The sequence below is a fragment of the Empidonax traillii genome, unplaced genomic scaffold (assembly GCF_003031625.1).
Source record: "Empidonax traillii isolate 1590-97213 ecotype Southwest subspecies unplaced genomic scaffold, ASM303162v1 scaffold1132:size609636, whole genome shotgun sequence".
In the NCBI taxonomy this organism is placed as follows: Eukaryota; Metazoa; Chordata; class Aves; order Passeriformes; family Tyrannidae; genus Empidonax; species Empidonax traillii.
Genome location: NW_020956325.1, coordinates 494,852 through 506,091, shown reverse-complemented (window position 1 = coordinate 506,091; position 11,240 = coordinate 494,852). Strand labels below are relative to the sequence as shown.

At 44.6% G+C, this 11,240-nt stretch overlaps 1 protein-coding gene across 8 annotated transcripts in view; it reads left to right on the top strand.

Annotated features, from left to right (window-relative positions):
• BCAS3 (BCAS3, microtubule associated cell migration factor) overlaps nt 1-11,240 on the top strand; it is a 315,701-nt gene that overhangs the window by 76,029 nt on the left and 228,432 nt on the right. For all 8 annotated transcript variants that reach the window (XM_027905220.1, XM_027905218.1, XM_027905219.1 and 5 more), the window contains exon 15: nt 6,756-7,020. In XM_027905220.1, coding sequence (XP_027761021.1) covers nt 6,756-7,020 — 265 coding nt within the window. The remainder of the gene's footprint in view (nt 1-6,755; nt 7,021-11,240) is intronic.

Sequence of the window (11,240 nt, the reverse complement as noted above, 5' to 3'; positions counted from 1 at the left end):
TTGCATTGGTACCTGTGATCCTCAATGCACATCATTGAAAAGGTTCTACATAGTGTGATGAGTTGTTTTACTTTTTTCTTTTGGAATGAAAGTATTTGTAGCTGTTTAGTGAGAAGAGCAGCGTGTGGGGCTGCTCCTTTGTTGTGCAAGTGTCATGTATGAGTAGCATTAGACAGGAATTTTGGAGACAGTTCAGTGTAAAATCCTCAATGCAGATATTCTGTGGCCCACACTGGGAGCCTCTGTACCTCCTTTCTGGTCAGAACAGTGTTTACACATTTGCCACCAGACCTTTTTCCCTTTTTTTTCCCCCCCTGGTTTAAAGCTGACTGTGAATCAAGGCCAGTGGTCTTAAAGGTCACCTTCTGTACTGGAGCTATAAAAAGTTCTAATTTGTGTTGATGGACATGAGTGATTATCAGTGTCAGAATTTGTTTAGCTAGTACCCATTATAAATTGGTTAAACATCAGCACTGTGCCCGTGTTATATGTGGGATTTTAATGGCCCTGCTGAAATCCTCTGCTTTGGTACACGAGATTCTGGCCGACAGAGCTTCACCCCACGTTCCCAAAATCTCCTTCTTTCACAGGCTTTTTTTGGCTTTGCTGTCCATTAGTGTTTTTCTTGCTAATGCTAATTACTGATAATAGAAGGCCATTCAGTCCATGGACAAAGAACTGGTACATGGGTGGTGTTTCTCCACCTCTCAGGTGGTTTTCTGTGGCTGGGCCTGAGCTCTGCAGACACAGGAGTTTCCATGGGGGATCACTGCTCCTGCACAGCTGGACTTCCCATGGAATGCACTGGGAGGCCAATTTATCCAAGGCTTGTTGGGTCTGCAGTGTAACACGGGACAGGCCGTTTTCACTCTGGGAGCAGAAATTTGGGAACCAGGTTTATTGGTGTGAACTGCAGTTTCCCCCAGTTTGGGATCCCAGCCCTGGAACATCCCTGCTGGCAGGGCTGCACAATTCCTGCTCTCTGTTTTCCCTTGGCTTCGGTGGTTGGAGGGCAGAGCAGGAGCTTGTGCTTCTCATGTGTCTCCTAAAGAGAAGGGGACAGGAAATCCCCTCTGTCGTTCCTGAACATCCGAAGTGGATTAAGTTGGAAAAGAAGCAAGTGTTGTGACGTATTAAGGGTGTTTTCTGATCAAATGCTGCAGTCGAACAGTGTCTCCACGTCACCCACGTGTCAGGTGTCAGTGATCTTCATTTGAGGGGCCTGTCCCTGCCAGCCCGCTTGGTGTCCTGGTGCTGAGGATGTTTAGGTGCCGTTCTTGGTGAGGTGGGGTTTTCTGAGCTTCCCCTCCCCTTGCCACGAATTCAGGACGAGCAGCAGCGTCATTGCTGTCCCTCCACAACCGCTGTTCCCAACACAGCTTTCCTTTTCTCTTCCTGGACGCCTTGAACGAGGAACCGGCGCGTTATTGAGTGTTAAAGTGCCGTTATTGCAGATGATGTTGTGTTGGCTGACACCGAGCAGCAAATACAGGAAGAACCTTTTGTGCTGAATCAAACATCGGGTCGGGACTGTGAGGATCAGTCGCTTCCTAAGAAAACCACTTCCACGTGACTGGGCTGAAGATGGGGTAAGATGGAAAGGGGAGCTCTGCCTCTGAAGGGAATTGCAGGGACAATGGCCGTGGAAGGATATGAAGAGCTCAGATAATTCACTGGCTGGAGCAATGCAAGTCCCGAGGTCACAACGCTCAAAGTCACTTTTCTGCAAACACAGACAGAAGTCGCTGTTTCGGTTACATCAGATTTAGGATCTTTTAGTCCTGAAGTGCCACTTACACTTCAGATTTTATATTTTTTTTTTTCCCCCCTCAAGAGGACAAAAAGCAGCATGACTGAGGCACTGAGTAACACCAGGAAGGCCACTGCAAGTGCTGGTTGTGTTCAGCTGTGCCAGAGGGAGAACTGAAGCTCTCAGAGGATCCACACCAGGACAGCTGAGCTGCAAAGAGGAAAAATGTGCCCGTGGATGTGGTTGGTGCATGGTTTGGTCAAGAATGCCTTTTGTTGCCTTGTGAGTCAACACTGACCACACTTGTATTTTTCCCCAAGAGCATTTTGGAAGGTTTTTAATGAAGGTATAGCATGTTCCGAACTGAGGAAGCTCATTTGCTTGCAGATGAAAGAGCGTCACCTGATGATGCTCCCCCTTTGATCTGAAATCGTAAACAGAACAAACCAAGCCCCTGCAAACACAATTATCTCGGCGCAGAACAAACAAACACGGCGATAGCATCGGCAGGCCCGCGGCCAGGGCTCTCGGTGAGCTCCTGCCCTGCCAACCTGCTGGCACTCTGACCCACCTCAGTGGGCACAGGGAGTGAGGGAACATTCCAGCTCCGGCTGCCGCCGAGCCATCTGACGCCTCTCCAGGGGATGTCTCTGATTCCGCAGGGACCGGGCGAGGCTGTGTCGTGTCCCGGGCCCAGGGAGTGAAGCTCTGGAACAACTCCCAAGCATTTGAGGGGAACCTCCACAGCCAAGAGAAATTCCTTCCTGTCTTTTGACAGAGAGTGGCAATTATTGAGATAGTCTCTGGAAGAGAGACTTTCTAATTTCTGGGAAATAAGCTGGGGACAGACTCGAAATAATAAAGACTGATTTTGGGAAGTTGATCGGTCTTTGATGGGAGCAGAGGAGAAGAAGCTGCTGCAATTAGAAGTAGCTTGAGTGCCTTGAGGAGCCAGAGCTCGCAGCAGTTTCAGTTATTAATAGGCAGCTCTGCTCCAGCTGAGGGACCCCACATGAACATCTCCCTGTGCCCAGGGAGAAACTGGAATCTGAAATCAGTTTTGAGGACTTGGGGAGACAGAGTTGGGTCTGTGTGGGTCTGATAAATCTTATTGTGTAGTCCATGATTTTATTATTTTTTCATTTGTGTTCGTTGCTACATCATTTCCTTAATTTTCTCAACCAAAAAAATTCCCGTACCAGGCCAGTTTTCTAATTTATTTTGACCCTTAGCTCCTCAGCACTGCTGCTCTTTCTCATTGTTAATGATAGTGGTTTTTCCTTTCTGCCGTCTCCCCGCGCAGCATAATTAAATACTTCAGCCCTGTGCTTCAAATAACGGTGTGTTTTCTCCGTGACACGGCACAGTGAGCACGAACAGGTCAAGTTCCTGCCGCAGCACTGCTGGCCCTTCCTCACTCTTGTTTCAATTAACTATCAAAGTTTAATTAAATGCAGCGAAGTGCACCAGAATATACAGATTGCACCTGGTGGAACTCCCCACAACTGGAAAAGGGGGCAGTAGGGGAAAAAAAAAAAAAAAAAGAGCTCTAGGAAGATGAAAATGTGTTTTATTTCTTACCGTTATTATTAAAACGCACCGGGTCAGTGCTGGGAGCTTTGTTCTCCAGCTGTTGGGTGGTGCAGTTGCGTCAGGGGTGGATTTGCCTGCAAGAGGGGGAGGTTGGAGCGGGTGACCCCCCTGTGGCCCCTTTCCAGCCCGACCCACTGGGTGGTTCTGTAATATCAGACGTGATTTCTGATCTGTGCAGCCTGGAAAGCTGAGCTCCAGGAGGGCTCTTGGCACTTGATGTGTCCTTGTAGGACTCCGGGTATTAAATTACCCGACTGTCTCGCTCGGGGCGGGCTCTGAACGTGGCAGCTACATTTTAATTCAGTTTTCTGGAGGATTTGACATCAGAGTGTTGGAAACAAGGGGAAATAGGATAGTGGAAGGTAGAAGGATAGAAGAGTAATTGAAGGAAGCTGAGGGTGGGACTCACAGGATCCTTGGTGTAGACATGGGCAGATTGGAGGATGCACCTTGTTGTCCTTATAACATTCTGTGGTTGCTTTAAGTGCATTCCTTTGGGCCTGAAGAGCCTTTGGTGTTTCTAATTAGGACTTGAAGTATCCAGAGATTCCATGGAGACTTTTGGATATGCAGGAAATGTAGTGTGAAGCTTAAGGGACCAAACTGCTCCGAAGAAATGGATGTAAAACTGGGAGAGGGCACTGATGTTCCCACAGAAGGATTTAGTATTGCAACTGAAAATATCTTAAGGGTTCCCAAGTTAAACCAAATCTCAGGTCTGTAATTCCCTTTACTGCTCCAGCCAGAGGAGGACAGATAAAATTTTGAATTACAGACGTTGAGTATTAAATGTGGTGTTGACCTTGAGCTGTAGAATAAACTGTGCACCGTGAGAGATCTGGTGTACTTTGTGCTTTATTAACATGTATCTGTAAACACTAAGGGGTCTTGATTGATCTTTGGTATCTAAACATTACATCATAATTAACAACAAATCCAGAAATATATTCTAAATACATGAAATAACAGTACATTAACCTAAAGGACAGCAATAAATTGCAACGCTTAGCATAAACTTGAAAACCACTAATGGGCCACTGTGCAGTTTGTTTATACTCTGAGCAGTCAAGAACTCTGCATAATGTACAGGAGCAGCGTGGTGGAAAATTTATAGGGTTTGTCATGGACACACACAGCTGATTTTTTGGAGTAATTTCTGAGCATTCTTTTCTCAGCCTGGTGCAGTGCCCGCTGGAAGGTGACGGGCTCCTTCTCATCACACGGATGGGTTGGGGCTGGTTTGTTATCAACGTGTTTCACTCTGCCCTTGGAATTGGAAATACTCCCTGAATCACCTCCTTGAATTTCTGTGGTGAACTCCTCGTTTATCTGTGGAGGACAAAGGTGTTTGACATCAGTAGGGGAGAGGTGGAATCACTGCAAGTGTGGCAGCAGCTTCCAGGGTACTCTTTGTCGCTGCTGAGTAGGGTTTCCTAGCTCTGTTCCTGTAAATCTTAATTCACTGCACACTTGTCTGTCAACACTTTTTCCCCCTGTTATTGCCTCATTAGAAGCCTCTGTGGTCTCAGCCACGTTGGCAGCAGTCATGGCCATGAGACACCCCCAGTGTTTGGGAGGGCAGTTTCAAAGAGAGCATTTTGGGTTGGGTAGTTCCACGCTTTCTTCCTGTAGATCAGGGATGCTTCTTCTGTCTGGAATGTTTACACTGAGAAAAAAAAAAAAAAACAACACATCCTGTGGTGATTGTTTCCCAGTTTCTTGGCTGGGGTTGTCACGTGCCAGGGCTGTTGTGTGTAGTTTTTACAGCAGTATAACCCCAGGATGCCAACTGGGAGGAGCATTAAAGTAGAAACACACATTCCTCTTGCACAGTAGGGTGAGATGTCAGTTTTTTCCCCTCTGTCATCTCATGGCTCTGTTGTAACTGAGGGTGGCAGTTTGTTTACAGCTCCTGTGTTTGCTTTTGACCAGGAGAACGTGCCCCTTTAAACAGCAGCCACTGGAATACCCTCGGTGCCATCGTTTCCCCACCACTGTGGGGTTTCTTTTTTCGGCCCTTGTTAATCCCTGAGGGGTCTCTAATCCTTTTCTGAGCGATCTGTTAGGGTGAAACACTTTGTAAGCAAACTCAAGAGTGCTGTGCCTGTAGGTCAGTAGGAGCAGAGTCCCAGAGGTGCCCAAGCTGTCGGGTTTTGGGGGGCTGGCTGGGCTGTGTGGTTGGTGGATCGTGTGGCTCTGTCACCAGGACTGAAAGGAGCAGGTGTGTGGAGCTGCTTTTTGCTTTATCTGTGTGATGTTGATGAAGCATTCTGTGTCCTGACAGTCTGTCAGCCAAATATCTTGTCACAAGTCCCAAGACTTAAATCCTTTTTTTTTATCTCTGAGGCTTCGGGGCTCGGTTGGAAACTTGCACTTTTGATGAATACTTTGCTGCTTTTGTCTGGAATAGCTGGAGTGCATTTCTGGAATATTTGTCAAGATTTTATCAGCATTTACTCCAATTTGAGTACCTAGTGTATTGTAAAACTGGCTTCAGTGAAATCTTAAAGAATTTTATGGAGTTTATGCTGTTTAATAATATAATGAGAACTAATCCTTGGTCTGTATGTTTGTTTGCTGTGGTAAATCCCACTTGCGTACTGGTCCTTTTTAGTCAGCTTTTACCTTTAAAAACAATTCTGGAAGAAATGTTTTAGGACTTTTTTTTCTCTCTATGATAAATCATTTTAACCTCCACTACTTGTTTTCTTGAGTTGTCTGCCAGGACCGGGCTGGAAACAAACTTTAATCTCTCTTTTCAAGCATTCCTTCAGAAACAAGAATTTGCTTTCCATCAAAGCGTTGTGTGTCAAGCACACTTAAAAGAGAATTAAATCCTTCTGGACTTCGTATCTGAGATCTATGCAAGGAGTAACTGTAGTGGAAAATGTTTGACTGTATTTTTGTGTTTGCTTCAAAACTGGCCATTTTAAGCTAAAATAAGACTTGTGCCAGGATTTGTCAAAATCAGGCCCAGTGGTGAGATCTCTCTCTCTCTCTCTCTTCCTTCTCATCCCTCCTTTTCCCCCTTTTTGGGCAATCTCTACAAATTAAACAAGCAAATGCAAAACATGTAATTGAAATGATTTCCCAGCTCTTTTTAGAGCTGAGTTCTGTTTGAACATTCCACCAAGCTCTTGTGGCTTTCTGGGGCACTTTTGCAGCGTGGTTTGTTTTCGTTAAGTTCGGGCCTGTTGAAAAGGAGAATCTCAGAAATCTTTTGAGAAGTGCACAAAATCTGGCAGTGGGTATTACACTGCAGCTCGTATTCAATAATAGATCTGATTTATGTAAAATACGCTTTTATTCCCATTTGCAGTTAAGGTTTGTGTTGTTTTAAAACATGGCTGTTTCCCACATCAGAGATGTGAGCGCTGCTGACTCCATCCCACGTCTCTCCCCTGTTTTCCAGGTCCAGGACATCTCCTTCAGCCATGACTGCCGCTGGGTGGTGGTCAGCACGCTCCGGGGCACCTCCCACGTGTTCCCCATCAATCCCTACGGGGGCCAGCCCTGTGTGAGGACACACATGTCCCCCCGGGTGGTGAACCGCATGAGCCGCTTCCAGAAGAGCGCGGGGCTGGAGGAGATCGAGCAGGAGCTCACGTCCAAGCAAGGGGGACGCTGCAGCCCTGTGCCAGGCCTGTCCAGCAGCCCCTCGGGCTCACCACTCCACGGTAAATCCACTTCTCTCCTTTCCTCCCTCCCCGTTACACCATCAAGGATCCCTAAAATAAGGTGCTGCAGGATTTGTGCAAAGATAGGTGATGTGTGCAGGCGTTCCAGGAATGAGCCGAGGTGAAAACACCTCAGAAAGATGGTTCTAGTTTTGCAGCGGGAGTAAACGATGCTGTCACAGGTGTGGTAATGATTTCTGCTCTAAACCGAAAGTTTGGGGGTCTTTAGGTCTCAAGTTTAGTTTCCATCTGGGTGAGTAATCTGGTCTGCGTTCAAATGCCATGACCTGCAGTTCTCATTGCTCATCAGCCTCGGTGGTCATGAAGCGCATCTGGATGTCTGCAATAAATGCTGCTCGAGGAGAAATGTGGAAACAAGGCAGTGGGAAGTTGGTGGCACAGATTTTTGTCCACGTTTTTTTGTGTATGTGTGATAAATAATGTGCAAAGGGAAAACAATCTGTAAGAATTGACCTGTCCATCCTGGTCCTGTGCTGGAGACACTCAGAGGATGTGAAGGGGAGCCTCAGAAATGTTCAGAAATCAGCACTGTCGCAGCTTCTTCAGTTTGTCTTTGCCATTCTTTCTGCCTTTCTCTGTCATGAGGTCTGTGCTAGAAGCTGCTTTGTTTGGATTCGGGATTTGCTGCATCCCTGTGCCTCCTTTCCATTAAGAGTAAGTCACAACTTCCATGGAAGTGAAGTTTAAATAGCAGTTTGTTAGGGGTACCCACCCTGTTCCAGTCTGAGAGTGTTCAAAGTGGCCAGGAACAGTCCCTCTTCTCTCTGATTATGAGTAGGGTCGGTGCCCATGAGAGCCCAACACTGTGCTGGGCTCTCTGCTATGGAGAGAACCTTTGTGGGGATTCTGAATCAAAGGGACAGTTTTATGACTTGGTGATTATTGAGGGAACCAGACTTGTCTCAGAAGAAGCCTCTGTGTTTTCTCCTTTCTTTGGACTTTTCTGAACAAAGGTCTGTGCATAGCTGTTCTGGAGCCCTGCTCTTCTGCCTGGAGCCGCTGGAAGGCACCCAAAACGTGCTCTGAAGTTTCCTCTTCCTTGCAGACAGTTGTGTATCTACCATTTGACTTTCTGTCGTTGCTGCAGAGCTGCTCAGCACGTCAGGCCTGAGCCAGGCTGGGGACTGCTAAAGCTTTGCCATGGCAAATCCCTTTTAACTGTTGACATCACGCAGAGGAGAGGAAGGAACTCTCAATTTGTGTAGCTTTCATCCAGCCAATTCTGTTTTCTGTCAAGGGAAGCTGCAGTGAGTTGTTGCCTTCACAGAGCTCTGAGGGGCATTTGAAGTCCTGAGTAGATTTGACGCTTCTTTCTGAGGAAGGGGAGAGCTTTCGGGGGAGTGTCTCAAGAGTTCTGAGACTTTGGTTGGCAAACGTCTCTCCTGAAAGATAATAAATCAGATTTCTTTCAAGATCTCTGTGCAGCCATCGTTGCTTGGAAAATCAGCTCTGTTTAAACAATCAGCCCTGTTGGAGGGCTGCACGTGGGCATGGAGAATCAGGGCAGGAGGGTGACTTTGGCTCCTGGAGGACTTCACACAGATTGTGCTCCTCGCTTCCACGACGAAGGGCTGGGAGTTGGACAGGGGGCTAAGACTGTGTGCTGGTAACTCTCAAACCTGCTTGTGAGAATTTTCCGTGAGAAATTTGTGGGGATTCTGTAGAGGAGTTAGAGAGTTGTCTTAAAAAAAAAAAATAATTAAAAAAAAAAAAGATAAAATTGTTTCATTTTAAAAAGTCCATTTGATAAAATATTGTAGTATTTTCGGTAATTTTATTGCTGCTTTTTCATTTCAGTAATCTTCCAGTTTACCTGGCTGGAGGCAGGCAGGCAGGATATTGAACCCCATTATAGGCTTTTTATAAAAAGCCGTTTATCATCAACTTGTAAAAAAAAAAACCCCAACCCTGAAGTTCACAGCGACTTTCAGCAGAGGGATTGTGTGTGTGTGTGTGTGTGGCAGCTGCATTAGCCAGAGACCGATGATTATTTTAATTTGTGAGCTAAGATGTGTTTACTCAGATTGTAACAGCTCCTTCCCATATTATAATGTTAAATGATTGTTGTTTGGAGGAGTTAGGACAGTCTGGTGACAGGAGTGTAAACCAGTGCTCCAGAGAGAGAAGAGCAGTGCTGGGTTTCATTCCTTGCTTTACTTTTGACTCGCTCTGCAACCCTTGGTAAATTTTACTGAGCTGATTCTGTCTATCAGCTTTCTGCTGTGTGACAGCAACAATGACCTCTGTGTTCCCCGTGTGTGGAATTACTTTAATTTTGTAGTTTTCTTCAAGAAGAATAACTTGTTACTTTCCTTAATCATCCCTTGAAATGCAGCTGATTATAGTGGAAATAAAACCAAAGACCATGTCCTGGAGGGCACCATTGCACTGGGACAAATTGTTGCTTCGGTGACTGGTTCAGAGGAGATTGTGGCAAACTGGAGGATTTTTTGTGTGTGTGTGTCCTTTGCAATCCAGAAAACTTTAAATAAACCCCAAGTTAAAAAAACCCCTGCTGTTAATCCTTCTACTAATATTTCTTCTGCATTAAAATCTCGTTGCTACAACCTTGTGCCAAAAGAACGGTCTGCCATGCATGAAGCACTGGCTTGTTATCTGCTTTTTCTGATTAGCAGTCGTAACTTATTGATGGCAACTTGTGATTAGCTTTTGTTCTTGTAAATATTTTCAGAGTTCATGCTCTGTCATATTTTTCACCTCCCAGTTTCAAACTGAAGCTGTTTGCTGTGTATATAGTAGCAAGGCAATCTATTTACATTTCGTTGGAGCACCCCAGGAACTGTTTACCCACACAATGGCAGCCTTTGCTGGGGGTGGGGATGATTTCATTTCCAAATGAATCATAGCTGGGCTTTGTTCTTTTTAGCAGAGCGAAGTAAACTGTTAAATAGAGGATGATAAAGAAGTATTTCCTTTGCACCTCTTATAGCCGACAGAGATTTTGTTTGGGCTGCTCTGTCTGTTAATCCAGCGATGCTGTATTTTTGTCATTCCTTTGGATTGCCAGAGTTGTCAGGAATATCTGAGCTAGGTCAGGATCCTTTTATGGGCTTTTACTATTATAAGACTATTACGGCATCAGTTGGTTGTGGGGGTGAATATTAGGGTAGAATTTGGCCTTACACGACCTTTTCACTTGTATAAAATGGGGTTTATGGTTCTTACCTATCTCACAGGTATGACGTGGGGATTAAGGGATGAGTAGTAAAAGCAAAACTATGTCCTTGGTGAGGCAAAAGTGTCCCTGCTCTCTTCAAGACACCTATATGGGAATAGCAAAGAGCATTTAGCTGGTAAAATGTAATTCTTTACTTGGAAGATGGAAAAATATATAGGTATCTAAGTATTTTTATTCTGCAGATTAAAATTTACAGAGTGTTATTACCATCACTTCTTGCCTGACCAGTAAGTGAAATAAAGTCTCTGTAGCTCTGCTCAGAGTTTCTTTGTTGTTGGCTGCAGGAATTTCCAGCATCAGAACAAATAATAATAATAATAATAATAATAATAATAATAATAATAATAATGTAAGTTAAATACACATTCAACCTATATATCCACACTTGCTAAAAACGTTCCATAATAATACAGTACCTTCTGAATTTGTCTTGTGTTTTGCAGGAGATTGAAGTATTTATTTGGATGCAGTAATTTTACCAAAAAACTGTTCATAACACAACATGGATTTTTTTTCCAGCTTTAATACTAATGCTGAGATGGAGTAGATAAATTTCCAATTATGAAAAAACATGTTGTTCTGTATATGGTGCATTCAGGCTTGTATTTACCTCTTCATAAATATTTTAGTATGGCACGTTATTCAAAATCTCTTTCTAATTTTAAAAAACCAAAAGGTTTCGTCTCGCTTTCCCTTCTTTTGTTACTATCGCAACACGATTAAAATCCAGGCATACAACTGGAAGTTTGATAAACATGCAGCCCGAGATGCTTTAAATATTTTCACGTTACTTTTCACTATTTCCCAGAGTGAAACTCCTTTTACTAGAAGAATTCTTATGGGAAAGCAGAGTTGAAAGGACTGACATCATCAGCCCTTCCTGAAAAACAGATTGGTTTCCTTTAAGTAACACTCACTTAAGAAACCACCTATTTGGAGAGAGGCAGACAAAAATAGTTTCGAAGAAAATTAACTGTATAATAACTTAAAGCACCGGAGG